The sequence below is a fragment of the Theobroma cacao genome, chromosome 4 (genome assembly GCF_000208745.1).
Source record: "Theobroma cacao cultivar B97-61/B2 chromosome 4, Criollo_cocoa_genome_V2, whole genome shotgun sequence".
In the NCBI taxonomy this organism is placed as follows: Eukaryota; Viridiplantae; Streptophyta; class Magnoliopsida; order Malvales; family Malvaceae; genus Theobroma; species Theobroma cacao.
Window position 1 is genome coordinate 22,639,459 of NC_030853.1, and position 15,196 is coordinate 22,654,654.

Consider the following 15,196-nt stretch of genomic DNA (forward strand, 5'->3'; position numbering starts at 1 on the left):
ATATAATAATTATTTTATTCTATTTTTTTCTCCTATTTTGTAAACCAATTCCTTCTTTTACCTTTTACAGTTTAATTTGATGTTAAAATCTAGTGGCCTGTCCAGTCCAAAGGGTCATTAAACCAGAGAGATATTGGATCAATCAAAAGCCTTAGATGTGGGTCAAATTGAGAATTAAATGGATTTTCAACATTTATTTCATTATTTAAGTGTATGTTTTTGTTAAATATTGACTGCATCTAATATTTATTTAATACAAGAATTGTACTTTTAATATAATACTACGATCCCTTAATTAGAACGACAGGTTAAATCGAGACACTTCACCGATTGTATTTTATTTGTTGTACTTTGGAAAGAGAGGGGTGTTTTATAGTAAGGAACTTGTCATTGTGCTTGTACTTTAGATATTGGCTGTTCTTTCTTTTGTCGCCATAGCTATATAGCATTTTGTGTTAAATCAAATTTTAAATTTTATGATATAATTAAAGTCAAATGGTGTCATCTTTCATCTCTTTCCCACGTGAAATTATACTCCCCAATCACTTAAATATCTTTTTCTTAGAATGCACCAGATCCAATTTTATTCTTTCAGCTTAACTTGTTGAGGAAGAATTTGCAAACCAATAAAACTCGGCAAGCAATTTAATCTAATCCCTCAAAATTCTTTTCGAAATTGTCAAATCGATTTAATAAGTGACTCATCTTGATCGAAATAAATTATTTGTATGAAAGATGTTAAGTTGGTCAATAACCTATCAACTTTTCAAATATTTTGAATTTGATTAAGTTAAAAAAATTTTGCAAAGATGAGATTTGAATGATTGACCTCTTAATGTCTTATATCATGTCAAACCGTTTAATATTTTTATTAATGTCTTAACATTATGTATTTATCACATTTTATGCTTATTCAGTAATAAAATATATATTTTTTGTTTAAATTAGATTGGTCAATTACACTGATTCGATTGAAAATCGAGACCCTTGGGCACAACTATTAAATCAATGGAATGCCACACAAAATTACACATTCAAGTGTAATTCAATGCACTTGTTGGTCAAGAGAAAAGGATGAAATGAAAAATGGTAACAATTGATTCTGCAGTCACTGTCAAAAGCATTTTATCTTATTAGGAACCAACGGGTGGCCTAAATACTATTGCTTTGAAAAAAGGGCAAATGCTTGAGTCTAAGAGTATAGTCCTGCATGAAAGAGAAAGGAGAAAGAAAAGAAGAGTAGCTTTTTTCAACTTTTCAAAAGGTTAGCTTTTTTAAGAGTTAGCTATGGCTTCATTGTTATTTTCTCCACAATGCACCACTAAAAGCAAAATATATCTATTTCCAACTGTCACATATTCGAATTTAGTAAAAGATAAAGATAGATTTTGAGTATATAAATATGTGTCTTGCTTTTTCTAATAGACATATATTTTGAAAATAATTGATATCAAAATAAATTCAGATAAACTCATACTAGTGTAATCTCTTTCTATAAATAAAGAAGCGTATTTTTAGGTTGAAAGCATGACCATTTCTTACCCTTTCCTTTTGTGTCTATTTTTAAAAGCATGTAGTATGATTTGATTAAATAGTTAAAGAGATGAACCAACTTAATAAAGGGAAAGTTGAAATTTTTAATTATTGTTAGAGATATAGTATTTTATATCTAGTTTGTATTTTAATTTTTTTATATCTTTAATGTATATAATATCAACTTGTTGACTTGTAAAGTAGTGACTTGGCACTACATATAAAAACCAAGATCTGTACATATTTTTCAATATAGTGTGAATAATACACAAAAGACGATTCAACTCTTCCTTTCTAGATATTTCCTCCATTCTTCATCGAATTTCACATGGTATCAAAGCCTTGCTTGATCCATGGAGGTTTTTGATTTTCCTACCAATATTTTTTGTCAACCCTTTTCAGACTATCAAACTTTTCTTCACTGCTTTCTCAGTCTTCCTTTTATTTTCCTCATAAGATCTTCGTTTTCCAGTCCTTCCTTTGTTCTTCCATGGTTGGAACTACAAGCTTGAGAACTCTTCTTCCCCTTTCTGAGGACCCCTAGTCTTTTTACTTTCTTCATCATTCAGATCACCATGGGTCAGTGGTGATCAATCTCAAACTTTCCTCCACTAATTATGTCTTTTGGAGTCATCAGTTTATGTTAGCCCTCTCCATTCAGAATAAGGTTGGGTTTATAGATGGAATGATTAAATAGCATAAAAATACCGATGAGATTTATGTTTCTTGGCTATGTCGCAACAATTTGATCGTTGCATGGCTAATTGAATTGATCTCTCCACTGATTGTTTTCATCATTTTCTATATCCACTCAACACGCCAGATCTAGAAAATTCTTAAAAAAGGTTCTCTCAGCCCGATAATGCTCGGATCTATCACCTATAATTTACTCTGTCCAACCTGATCAAGGTATGAGAGGTATTGATGCTTATTTTATTGAGCTAAATGCAATATGGGAAGAACTAAGAATTTTTAGACTTTTGCTTAGTTGTGACTGTGGTTCTTGTAACAAGAGGTGTTTTCAAAAATATATAGATCAGTATGAGAAAGATATTGTGTTTAAATTTCTCATGGTCTTAATAAATCCTTTGCTGTTCTGAGGTCTCAGTTATTGTTAATGAAAACTTTCCCTACTTTAGACGAAGTTTATAACCTTATTCTAAGGGAGGAAAGTCAACGATTTATATCTGTCAATCAAGTGTTTCATGAAGCCTCTACTATGACCACTATTACTAATGGTAAAAGGAAGAAAAAACCTAATGTCATTTGTAGTCATTGTGGTAAATCTAGGCACACAAAGGAAAAATGTTATAAGTTGGTAGCTAGGTTTTCCTCCCGATTTTAAGTTTACAAAAGGCAAGAGAAATCCTAAAACTCCTAAAGCTGCATCTCGTGTTCATAACTCTATGGTGAGGATATTATAGACTCTTTGTCTAACATTTCCCTTACCAAGAGTCAAATTCAAAGGCTCATGGTATTACTCAGTGATCAAGGAATAGATTTGGTTGATAATCCACCCTTAAACACCAGCTCTGGGACAGATTTTCCTCAACATACTCTTTCCATTATGAACTCTACTATGGCAGGTATGATTCTAGTCTCAAACTTTTTATCAATTCAACATTTACCTCTTGCTAAGCCTACTATATATTTTAATCATCATACCTAGATTGTCGATTCTGGTGCAACAAATCATATAGCATGTTCTTTAATGTCATTCATATCATCCAGGCCTATTTAAAACATATATGTTGAAATGCCTAAAGATACTAAAGCCATAGTGACTCATATAAGAACTGTTAAGATATCACCACTTATCATTCTGCATAATGTTTTGTGTGTACCTAAGTTTAGATTCAATTTAATTTTAGTGAGTGGTTTTACAAAGTTCAAAACATAGCATTTGACATGTACTGATAATGGTTGTGTAATTCATCACACAAGTACTTTGAGAATGACTGGTCTTGCTAAAGTACAAGCAGGCCTATATATATTGAAAATCAAGTTTCCTACCACTCAAGTTGAGAGTAATGCCTTTGGAGATTCTGTTTCAAATCACCTCATCAGAAGATTTCTAAATATGTATCCAAGAATTTAGTTCTTAACAGTTCAAATGTTTTTAGTGTCAGTTGTGACATAATTTCTAGAAATTTTGATGTTTGGCATTTTTGTTTAAGACATCATTTTTCAAACAAATTATCTGTTATTCAATAGTTTTGTTTTGATTTAATTACTTCTAATGACATAATTTGTGAAATTTGCCCACTTGTTAAACAAAAGAGGCTTAAGTTTCCTTTACATGAAAAATCTACTATTTCTTGTTTTGAGTTGGTCCACATGGACATTTGGGGTCTAGATTTTGCTATTACAATATAAGGTTATCAATATTTCCTACCATTGTAGATGATTATAGCAAATTCACCTAGACTTTTCTTATGAAAAATAAATTTGAAGTTTCTCACATTGTCCCAAGTTTTTACAACATGGTTGAAATACAACTTAATCATAAAATTAACAAATAATATCCGATAACATAGTTGAAATACAACATGTTGTGCAATGCTTAGACCTGTCAAAATGGGCTTGGCCCATTAAGCCGATCCATTGTTTTATTGAAAATGGGGTGAGTTGGGTTTGAAAATTCAAGCCAACATTAGAACTGGGCCTAAATGGGTTAGCCCATCTGATCAGTGGGCTGTCCTGGGTTGGGATAGGCTAGCCCTGCGAGTCAAAAGAAAAAAAATTAATAATTTTAATTAATTTAATAATTTTATATATTTAGCCATATAAAATTAATAATTTAGTTACCAAGGGTATTGCTTATTTTATATATTTCAATATTTTTAATCTTATTTGTCAAATTAATAATTTTAGTTAAGATTGAAACTTATTCTTTCTTTTTCTTTTATGGCAATGAATATTAGATGATAAATTGATAATAATTTAGACCTTGAGACATCATTACTGTCCAAACAAAATTCAAATGTTTCGCATGAAGATGAGGATTGAGGAGGACATAATGAGTTTTAAAGTTTCTATTTATTTGGGTATATACTTATGTTTATGGAATGGTAATTTGTGTTAAAGATTGAAACTTTATTTATGTTTGATGTAATTTATTTGTTTATTTATATTGGGTGTAATTTATTTATTTGTAACATGTTTTTATCATTCAATTTATGGATTAAATCATGGAACAATTTTATTGATATGGAGTTTGTTAGGTAGAATCGTAAAAATGATTTTTTTTTTTTTAGAAAAAAGAAGTGGGCTGGCTTAGCCCAACCCATGGGCTAACAAGGGGTAGGTTGGGTTAGGGTTTTAATGGCCCATGTAAAAAATGGGCTGGCTCGGCCCAACTCATATTTTCTCAACTCACAAGGTTTTAGGCTGGGTTGGGCCAAGCCAAACCATATTGATAGCTCTAAATATCCTTCTTAATACATGGATAAGCCTCGAGTCACACATCTGCAACTACTTATAGAGTTTTAAAATATCTAAAATCAGCTTCAGGTCAAGGCATTTTACTATTAGCAAACTCTAATCTATAGCTTCAAGTCAACACAGATAGTGACTGGGTTGGATCTAAAGCCACTAGGAGATCCATATCTGGCTTTGGAATATTTCTTAGAGATTCTCTAATAAGCTGGAAATCTAAGGAGCAATCCATTATAGCTTGCAGCTCCACAAAAACAGAATATAGTGCAATGGCTTTAGCTTGTTGTGAAGTACTATGGCTTATCTATGTATTGCATGATTTTGGCATCAGTTACAAAGATTCAGTAGTTATGTACTATGATAATCAATTAGCATTGTATATATGCAAAAATCCTACTTTTCATGAAAGGATTAAGCATATTGAGATTGATTGTTATTTTATACAAGATAAAGTACAAGACGAAACTATCAATCCACAGCACATTGGTACTAAGGAACAAGTTGCAGATTTGTTCACATCCATCTCAATTTCAATTTTTTAAAGAGCAAGTTGAGCATAGAAGATATTCATGCACCACCTGAGGGGGTAATAGAGGTATAGTATTTTATATACAATTTTGTATTCTAATGGTTTTCTTTATATCATTAATGTACATAATATTGACTTGTTGAATTGTAAAATAGAGACTTAGCACTATATATAAAAACAAGGGTCTGTACAAATTTTTCAGTATAATGTGAATAATATACAAAAAATGATTCGACTTTTCCCTTCTAGATATTTTCTACATTCTTCAGCTTCTTTCTTCATCGAATTTCACAATTATAAATTTTTTAATAAAATATCAAATAATAATTTTAATATATAATTTAAGGTTCTTTTTTTAATGGACCACATACATAGACGTTTCTAACAATAGGCTTCCCTATAATTTTAACTGTTTTTAGCAAAGAGAATTAAAATTTGGATAAAATTACCCTTAATGAAATTGACTCATTTATTTGGCTTCGCGTCTCAACTCGAAACCTATTAACAGGTCAAGTATGTTTATGTTTGCGCCTCAAATCGACTCATATTCTTTGAGCCTTCCTCGCCAAACTATTCATCTCTGGAGTATTTCTAACCAGAAAGAAAAACTTTTAAGCATTTGAGCATTTTTTAGTAGTTTTTGATACACGAAGAAAACTTTTGTGCGTTTTGAGCATTTTTAAGCATTTTGAAGTGATTTTTGATATATGAAAAAAAAAAACCTTTGAACATTTTGAGCATTCTTTGTCAAGTAGGCATATTTGTTAATTATGTTGTTAAATGAAATATGGTGTATCGTTTGAAATTGTTGATCTTATTAAACGGAATTCAATAGTTTTTGTGATTTTTGGGCATTCGTGACTAGTTTTTAGGTATTGTGTGACTGATTTTGGACATTGCGTGATTGACTTTGAGCATTTAGTGACTAGTTTTTAAGTATTGCATGACTAATTTTTAGACATTGCGTGATTAGTTTTTAAGTATTGCGTGACTGGTTGATATGGCATTACGTGACTAATTGATAGACATTGTGTGATTTGTTAGTAAGGCATTACGTGACTAGTTAGTAAGGCATTGCGTGACTTAAGCATTGCTTAAAAATCAGTCACGTCATGCCTAAAAATCAGTCACACAATGCCTAAAATCAATCATGTAATGCTTAAAAATCAGTCACGTAGTGATTAAGTCACGCAATACCTAAAAATCAATCTCGTATACTTAAAAACCAGTCTAATAAATTTCAACTCCTCAACTTTGAAGTTCTATGAATAAACCAATAAATTTAAGAACCTAAAACACATAATTTTTTTTTTGCTAAACCACGAAATTGTGCATTTCATAAAAGATAGGTTATAAAACTCTATAACTCCCAAAGCAAGACAAAATATATCCCTATCTGGAGGGCCTTGCTCACTCTTCTTATGCAAAAACAAAATATACTCCTTTGACAAAATATTTCTGAAACAATTTCAACTTAAAATCCCATAAAAAAATCAAAATCTCCAGTAAATATGCTTAACAATCATCCCAAACACAATAAAATCGTGAACCATCATAAAACCCATCAAACATGCCTTAATTGTTCATTCTCCCTAAGCCCATCATCTTAACCAATCCGATCAAACTCATCAACACAGGTATCTCCATCGCAGCACACGTTTCGAAGCAAGTCATCACCAAAAAGCATCTAGTTATCACATTCATCATGTTGCATGCAATCACCATAGAAAAATAAAATCGCTGTTTATCCCATTGAGAACCTCAAGATCCACCATCCAAAAAAATAAAATAAAATAAAAAAGAGCTTGATGTCATCTCTGCTCTTTGGATGGTGAGATAGACAGTATTTGACCAAATCGAGAAATCGATATTTAATTTTAAAATTTTTATCTAAATAGCGAGATAGAGAAAACTGAAATTATTTTAATTTATCTGAAATTATTTAAAGGATATTGTTGTTAAGTTATGTCAAAAATTAACTAAAAATAATTAAAATTAAAAAAAAAAATATTTTTAAATTGAACTTATGAAAAAATTTCTCTCTCAATTTTTTTTTTTATAATTTAAGAAAGAGAGTGCAAAGAGGTCAAAATTGACCACATAGAGAGACAAAGAGATAAAGAAAAGATGCTGAAGCAAAGAGAGGGTGCAAAAAGGCCCGTGCGTAGCATACGGGTCATACTCTGATTAAAATAAAAGGAAAAAACTTTTCTTCATGTTCCAAATTCGATAATTTCACTGTTATAATCCAAATATATATAAAACAAGAAAAAACAAAAAGTTGTATAGTTGTACAACACGATGATAAAGTATTTGGTCCCTTCATTGGTAACAGAGGCAACAACAAAGAATTGTTAATTTATTAATCAAACGTATGCAAATTGACGTAACCACCCTGTTCACAACGGTTAACATTTCCCAATTTGTGGGCAAATAAGTAATTTGATTGTCAAAAGGCAGAGATCAAACGGTCACGGCATAGGTCGTCCGACGCCTGACTCTGTGTTGTTCGTTGGTACTGGGGTTTTTTGCCCATCGTCTGTTGATTTTTCAGAAATTTCAGTGTTCAAAAAATCATAAAACCTTTTCTAATAGTCCCAAATTTTAAGCTCTCTGGTCAGGGTTTTTAAATATCTGGTCGTAATTAGAGTCTTTCAACAGCAAATGAAGCATCAATTAAGGCGCATCTAATCGTGGATCACTCGCTTAATTTTTTCCTGGTAAATTAACTTGTGCTTTGTTCATTCTTGTATGAGTTAATTGACGGTGTGCTTTACATTCCTAATTTGCTTTTGCTATCACTTTATATTCATTTATGGAGGACTTCCTTTTTTTTTTTTTGCTCAGTAAAATATGCTTTTTTTTTTCCTTTTTGGCTTATGTGTATAGAGGACTTGCAGATTACTCTTTTTATGTTTTTGTTAAAGGCAAAAGGCTTGGTTCAAAGAATTAAAGCCTAATAATTTGATAAGTTAAGTAAAATAGCCATGTCTATATGCCAGTATGATGTCGGAATTGTTGTTCCATTTCGACTATTTGCTCAACCCTATAGGATTTTCATTTTTGGATATTTTCTTTTGTTTTATGGCAAAGTTTTGAGAAAGCAAGTAGAAGGAGTTGATTTTTAATATTCATAATTTCTGGGCTTGCAAAACAGGATCTACTCTAACTTTCTAAATCTAAAGGTGAACTTGTATAGTTATTTTTTAGAAAAAGCTGGCAATGATTAAGTCTAGAGAGACTTTTTCCTTTCTTCTTCCAGTGGTTTCATCAACGGATTAACAAAAGCAGTGGGGTTTTGGACTTTGATGGATTGTTAAAGTTGATATCCAAAATATTTCCTTCTTTAGGATCATATTACTATTGAATTGAAACCGTGCTAGATGGACGGTTAGATTTCATTTGTTGTTACTTTGGTTCAGAATTTATTTAAATAAATCCTTTAGAATTTTATGAAAGGACTGTTCACGAGGCAAAACTAGAGCTACTATGCCTTTTGAAGTTTATTGCAGGTATTGAAGTAGAAGGATTTTATTTAACTGCTTTAATGATTGGTTACTATAAATGAAGTGATGGGTTAAATTGTTTTTTCCATTGGCTTAGTCTGAGAGTTCTGGACTTTGATACCTTTCCAACTTTCAGGGTGCTGATACATTGCTACAACACGTGTTTTGGCAATTTAGGAAATATGGGACAGTGCTTCACTAAGGTAAGTGCTTATAGCTCGTTCAGTTACTTTATAGCACATGTTGTTGCTTCCTTTAACATCTCTTTCCTTCTTTCTTGCCTAAGAGTTATTATTATTGTTATTGTTCCTTCACTTTCTTGCATTTATTATATTAGTTCTTTTGCTATCGGTGAATAAAATTTGATAATTTTATTAACTGTACTACAAGAAGAACATGAAATTTAATCTTTTAAATCACTTCATGTATCAGATGAGAGAATTTTGTTTGCCAAAATGTAATGAATCTTGGGTGAAGGTAGAAATTTACCCCTCTACTTGGGGTGATAGATCAAAGTTACTGTCCAGCTTTGAAGGTGCAATTTATCACTGTGCATTTTAATTTGATTAAAAAATGCTCAAAAGTTAGAATATTCCATGGAATACTTTTTCATATTCTCATATAATATCTTTTTACCATTAACTTTTGACTTGTTGTGAATCAAATTAAAAAAATATAGTGGTAGAATTGCACCCGTTCAAAAATAAATGGTAAATTTGATTTTTTACCTAAGTAGAGTGGTAAATATGGATCTTCTACCATGAATCTTTGATTAAAGAAACTAGAAAAAGTCTGAAATGTTTTAAAATTAAAATTTGTTAAACTTTTACTTCCATTACATTGGGTGTGTTAGTTGGTTTGAGTTAAAGGAGCAATGAAGAGCTGAGGACTAGTCCACAGCTTTAAGAAAACTAAAAATGCAAGAAAGAACCCTGAGAAGCAGAATAGTGGAGGTCCTTCTGTTTCTCGGAAACCGAATCAATTTATGTTCTTATGTAGCTATTGGATTTTGTTCCTTTATGTGTTATATTGTTGCAATCTGTTAATGTTTGTAACAGACCATAAATTGATTTTTTTTTTTTCAATTTTGTTTTGTTCAGTTGTTTAGTATATCGTTATATTTCGTAGTTTGTCCTATGGGAACCTGTTTATGCTCCTTTCTTTTTCATAGCTTTTTGAGAATAAATTTTTGTCTTAGTCTGATTGAAGGCATGATTCATTACATCATTATCCATATTATTTCAATGTAGTCTTGGAGGGTAATTATGTAATGGTGTATTCATTTTGCTTTGTCATGTAGAAGAGAGAGGGGAAATAGAAGGAAATACAGATCAAAGTGAAAATAGAGGGGAAAGGGAAAGAAATAGAAGAACATGGGGGAAATAGAGGAAATTTGGGAACGAAGTGATTGAACCAGGGGAAATCTCAACAATCAATATTCAAAATTTCGATAAGAAAGAAAACCTAATCTAATGCTATTAATATAAATGTAAAATACCAAATAACCCTGAAATCTGCTGAATTCTAGAGACTACAATAACACCTGCAAAAATACAAAAAAAAAAGAAAGTAATTTAACAAAGTCCTTAATAAGTTTGATTTTTCAATCTGCTTCTTTTTTTCCCTTCATAAAGTTGTTTATGTTGTTTCAGTCCTACAAGTACTTAAGCTGGTTCATTTTTTTGGTTGCTTTGAATTCTTATGAATTATTGGAATTTTAAGGATTGAGATTTGCGTTATTGGAGTTGATTTTTCCCTATGGGTCTCTTAATTTGTTTCCCTTTCCTTGAATCAGTATTTTCTTCATGTTTTCTCTTCATGTTCTATATCGATTTGGTTTTGGATTTTGAAAAAAAAAAAAAAAACTGAATCAAGGTATTTGGTTTTTTTTTTTTTTAAATTTAAAAACTGAAACAAAATGGAATAGGTTAAACAACCGAACCAAATTTTCATGTTTCAGATCCTTGTTTTGAACTTTTAAAATATGCTTTTAAATTTGCAACAATTTTATTTGGGTTTCTACTTGCAATTTTATTAATAAAAAACAATTCACATATATTTATAGAAAAGAAAATAAGGATTTAAATTGGTGACAACTCTCACTTCAGTTTAGTTTGGTCAAATTCAAGTTTTAATACCAAACTAAAAAACGGAAGGTGCCAAGCTGAACCAAACAGAAACAAAGCTCATGATTCGATTTTGGTTTTCTAGTTTTCTTTCGCCTTATAAATTTTTTGTTGGTTTTTTTTTTGGTGCTCTCTTACTTGATAGCATTTACTAGTTAATGTTTTAAAAGAGGAAAGTGTGGCAAGGTGTTTTACCTCTTGAGAGGTGAGGCTTAAGCCTCAAAGTATTGAGGCATGACATGAGCCTTTTAAAAGTAATTCTTTTGATAAAAAATTTAAGGTAAATAGTGAAGTATATTAATAATTTAAAATACTAAATAAATTTGAATGAAATTCCATAAAAGTTATTCTGGATATCTATTATAAATATCAATGACAATAGTTTAATGTAGCTAAAAATGCAATTACACAAAAACACATTGCAATTATCTAGTATACATAGTATTACTCACCTAAGTAGAGATACTGATGAAAAGGGGGAAGAGTAAATAAAGAACACATGGATCATTATGGTGGGCGGCCATTGTTATTGCTACTACGTATTATAAAAAGCAATGTAAAAGGGTAAAAGTCTCACTAGTCATGTCAAACTACTAGAAAACATATTAGTAAATTGTAAGGTTGCCGAAAGTCTTACCATTTACCAAACAGTTACTAATCGACAACTCTTATACCTTATAGGATGTGCCTCAATATACTACTGTCTTTCCTTGGGGAATGGGGTGTACTCTGAGAACACCATTCAGAACACTATGATGAGTTAAACAGTAGTGATTTTAATAATGTTGTTTTCTTTTAACTAACAAACATCACAATTTAGTCTATTCAATTTTTCTTTTCAAGATTTTTTACAAAATCCTGCATTGATTTTCATTTTTGCCTTGCTAAAGCTGTATTAAGAGAATTCATGATGCCTGTGATGCTTGTAGGCTCAGTCTGATCAAGCTGATTCAGACCAGCATGTTGAGTTTGTTGGTGGGAATGTACGCCCTGTTACCTCCAAAGAGGAGTGGGATCAGAAGTTGTCTGAAGCGAAGAGAGATGGCAAGATTGTAAGTATTTTATCACTTTCTACTCAGTCAAGATAACAGTGCAGTAGTAACTCTGGTACAGGATTCTTGCCATCATTTCTCAAACTTCCCTTTGTGTTATGAGTGAAGTTATTTATCTTTTGATTATATCTTACTTTCTATACCCTTTGGAGATAAATACCTAGCTGTTCTGTTATGATCTCACACATGAAAATTCTATATGTGATTAGCTACATCTATGATGTTAGATTGTTCATCATGAAAGTCTCTTCAACAATAACTAAATCTTGGTTAGGGAAAAGCTTTATAATATTTTTATTTGAGATAATCTCAATAATTGGAAAAATGACTTGACAGGAAGATACAAATTTTCTATGATTTTATTTTATTCTAGCTATCTTCTATTGAGTTTCAAGTTGGATGAGGCCCAGCAAAAGTTTGGCTTACTCTGTAATTTGACTGCACATTTTTCAAATTTTTTTGGTTTACATTGATGAGGTGGCTTCATAAGCATGAAAATATCATTACGAGTCTTTTTTTTGTATCCTGCTGCTGTACGGCTTCCTTTCTCCTTTCATTTGCTTGTGCCTGGAAAGACTACTTGCTCTTTGTTCACTCATCTGTGTCATATGCAACATGTTTACTTGAGAATTTGTGATTTATCTAAGGTTTGAAGCGCAATGGTTTATCAGGTAATTGCAAACTTCAGTGCAGCATGGTGTGGACCTTGTAGAATGCTTGCACCATTTTTTTGCGAGCTCTCAGAGAAATACCCATCTCTTATGTTCTTGTTGATTGATGTTGATGAACTAACTGTAAGTACTGGAAAGTATTTTGTGATATCTATCTGCCCAGTCCCTCTTTGTACATAAGTGTGAGTGTGTATTCTTGTTTTATTTATTTATTTATTTTTTGCAGCTAGGGGAATATATAATTGAGACATCAACTTAGTCGAGTGTTGTGGACCATATCCTGAAAATTAACTTTCTCTTAGTGCTGTTAGTGGAACTTGCTGCTGCAAGAAGTTTGTCCGCTTTGCGTTACAAATTTGGCTAGGCATATATGTATCGTAGCCATACACTCAGTAGCAAATAAGTAAATAAGTATAGGATCCCGGGGGGGCAGACCATCAGTTTGATATTGGTATCTTGGAGATCTTTGGTTCAAAACAACCTAGAGGGAAATTAGGGTTTATATGATGGGGATTGTCAAGGTCAATGGGTCTCCCATGTAGCTACACAAGGAGATAAATTTATAAAGAAAGAAACAGTGTGTATTTCATGTGTTGTTGAAGTATTTTAATTGATTGGTGAAAAGTACATGTGTTTGTGCGATGCAGGACTTCAGCACTTCGTGGGATATTAAAGCTACTCCGACCTTCTTCTTTCTTAAGAATGGGCAGCAAATTGACAAGCTTGTTGGAGCAAACAAACCGGAGTTGCAGAAGAAGATTACTGCCATTTTAGATTCGGCGGCCAATTCTGGGCAATGACAATTTATGGTGGTTCCTGCTTCGCAGCTTACTCTTCCCGGTGAACATTTTGTGGTGTTGTGAGTTTTGGTTGGTTGCATGTAATTTTTAAACTTGTCTTTGTGTATTTAAATTAAATACTATTCTTTTTTTTTTCTTTTTGGCCTCGTCATGTAAATATGACCTTATCTGGTTGCATCAACGGCTCTTCCTTCAGAAGGCCTTGTAATCAATGACCTGGTCCTTGCCGCTTGGGAATCTCTTCCCCCCTTATTCTTCAACGCAACATTCATCCCAAGTGCAAGAGTTGTTTTCGTTTGAACGCATTTCCATTTCCATACGCTATTTCTCCTTTTAATTAAATAATTCAATCAAGCTCCCAACTCCATTTGGTCCGAGTTTACTAGAAAAGGCAGCATTGATTCAGTCTTCTTTAATTCTGAAGTCGGATTTGAATTTTTTTTTATTTGTTCTTTTCCCGACAGAATTAGAAGAAAATTCCACGTTTTGATGTGGTTTTTTAGGTCAAATTTCAGAGCGGGTGGTGGTGGTGGTGGTGGAAGCCATGTTCGACCATGCAATCACTCAAACCCATGTAGCCTTTTTTTCCGCTTTTAAGCGCAACAAGTGGCGGCACCTCCTTCACCGAATCCGTGTGGACCCCCCAAAAACATCTCCCCTTCCCCAAAAACGGGTGTAACTTGCACACCATTCATGGTAATCCTTCAATTTTTTTTGTTTTTGGTTTCTTTCATGGTTAGAATTAGCGTGTGCAAATGTAAATCGAATCCAACCGAATTGAAGTGAGATTAATTTTTTTTATTAGTTCAAATATTCTGTTAATTTGAATATTAAAATTTGATTTTTTTTATAAAAGATTTGATTATTATGATTAAATGATTTCGATTAAGAATTTTTTTCATCGAATTTTAATATTGAAGTGATTTTACTTTTTTCAAAATTCTATTTTTCTATTAAAGAATTAATTGTGAATGTTTCGTTTTAGGGAACCAAAATTTTGAGTTTCAAACTAGCTTCTCTTAGTTCAGTTTTCAAAAATTAAATTAAATTAATCGAATTATTTCAATTTTCGATTATAATAACAATTTAGTCCGATTTCGATTAGTTTAGAAAATAAATTTGATTACTTTGATTATGAGATATCTAAAACTGAATAGATCGAACTAATCGTTAAAACATAGCTTTTATATCAGATCATTTAATTTTAATATAACAAATCAAAAAATACAAAAATTTCAATCATAAAATATCCATTACCCTCCTTAATTTTGTAAGTTCGTTTCTTGTGCAAAAATGTCTATGAAATTTAAAGATGCATTTTGTTTCATTTTTAATTTGGAGAGAGAACGGTTGGAGCTTAGCATTTTGAATATTTTCTTATTTGGCAAATAGAAATTCTAGATTAATATTTTTTAATAGGAATACGTGCAACTAGCACGTCATCTTTTAAACAAAGGGCTCATACCTAATCCTACCCACATCATCCGATAATATAAACTTTGATACCAAAAAGGACTTTGCCTATCAAAACGCTATAATTC

The 15,196-nt window shown here is 31.6% G+C and overlaps 1 protein-coding gene across 1 annotated transcript; it reads left to right on the plus strand.

Moving 5' to 3' along the window:
- Window positions 7,960-14,032, plus strand: LOC18602194 (thioredoxin H-type). Its single transcript, XM_007033428.2, has 5 exons — window positions 7,960-8,220; window positions 9,143-9,209; window positions 12,062-12,184; window positions 12,856-12,978; window positions 13,503-14,032. The coding sequence occupies exons 2-5, from the start codon at window positions 9,189-9,191 to the stop codon at window positions 13,653-13,655; spliced, it is 420 nt and encodes a 139-aa protein (XP_007033490.2). The 5' UTR covers window positions 7,960-8,220; window positions 9,143-9,188; the 3' UTR covers window positions 13,656-14,032.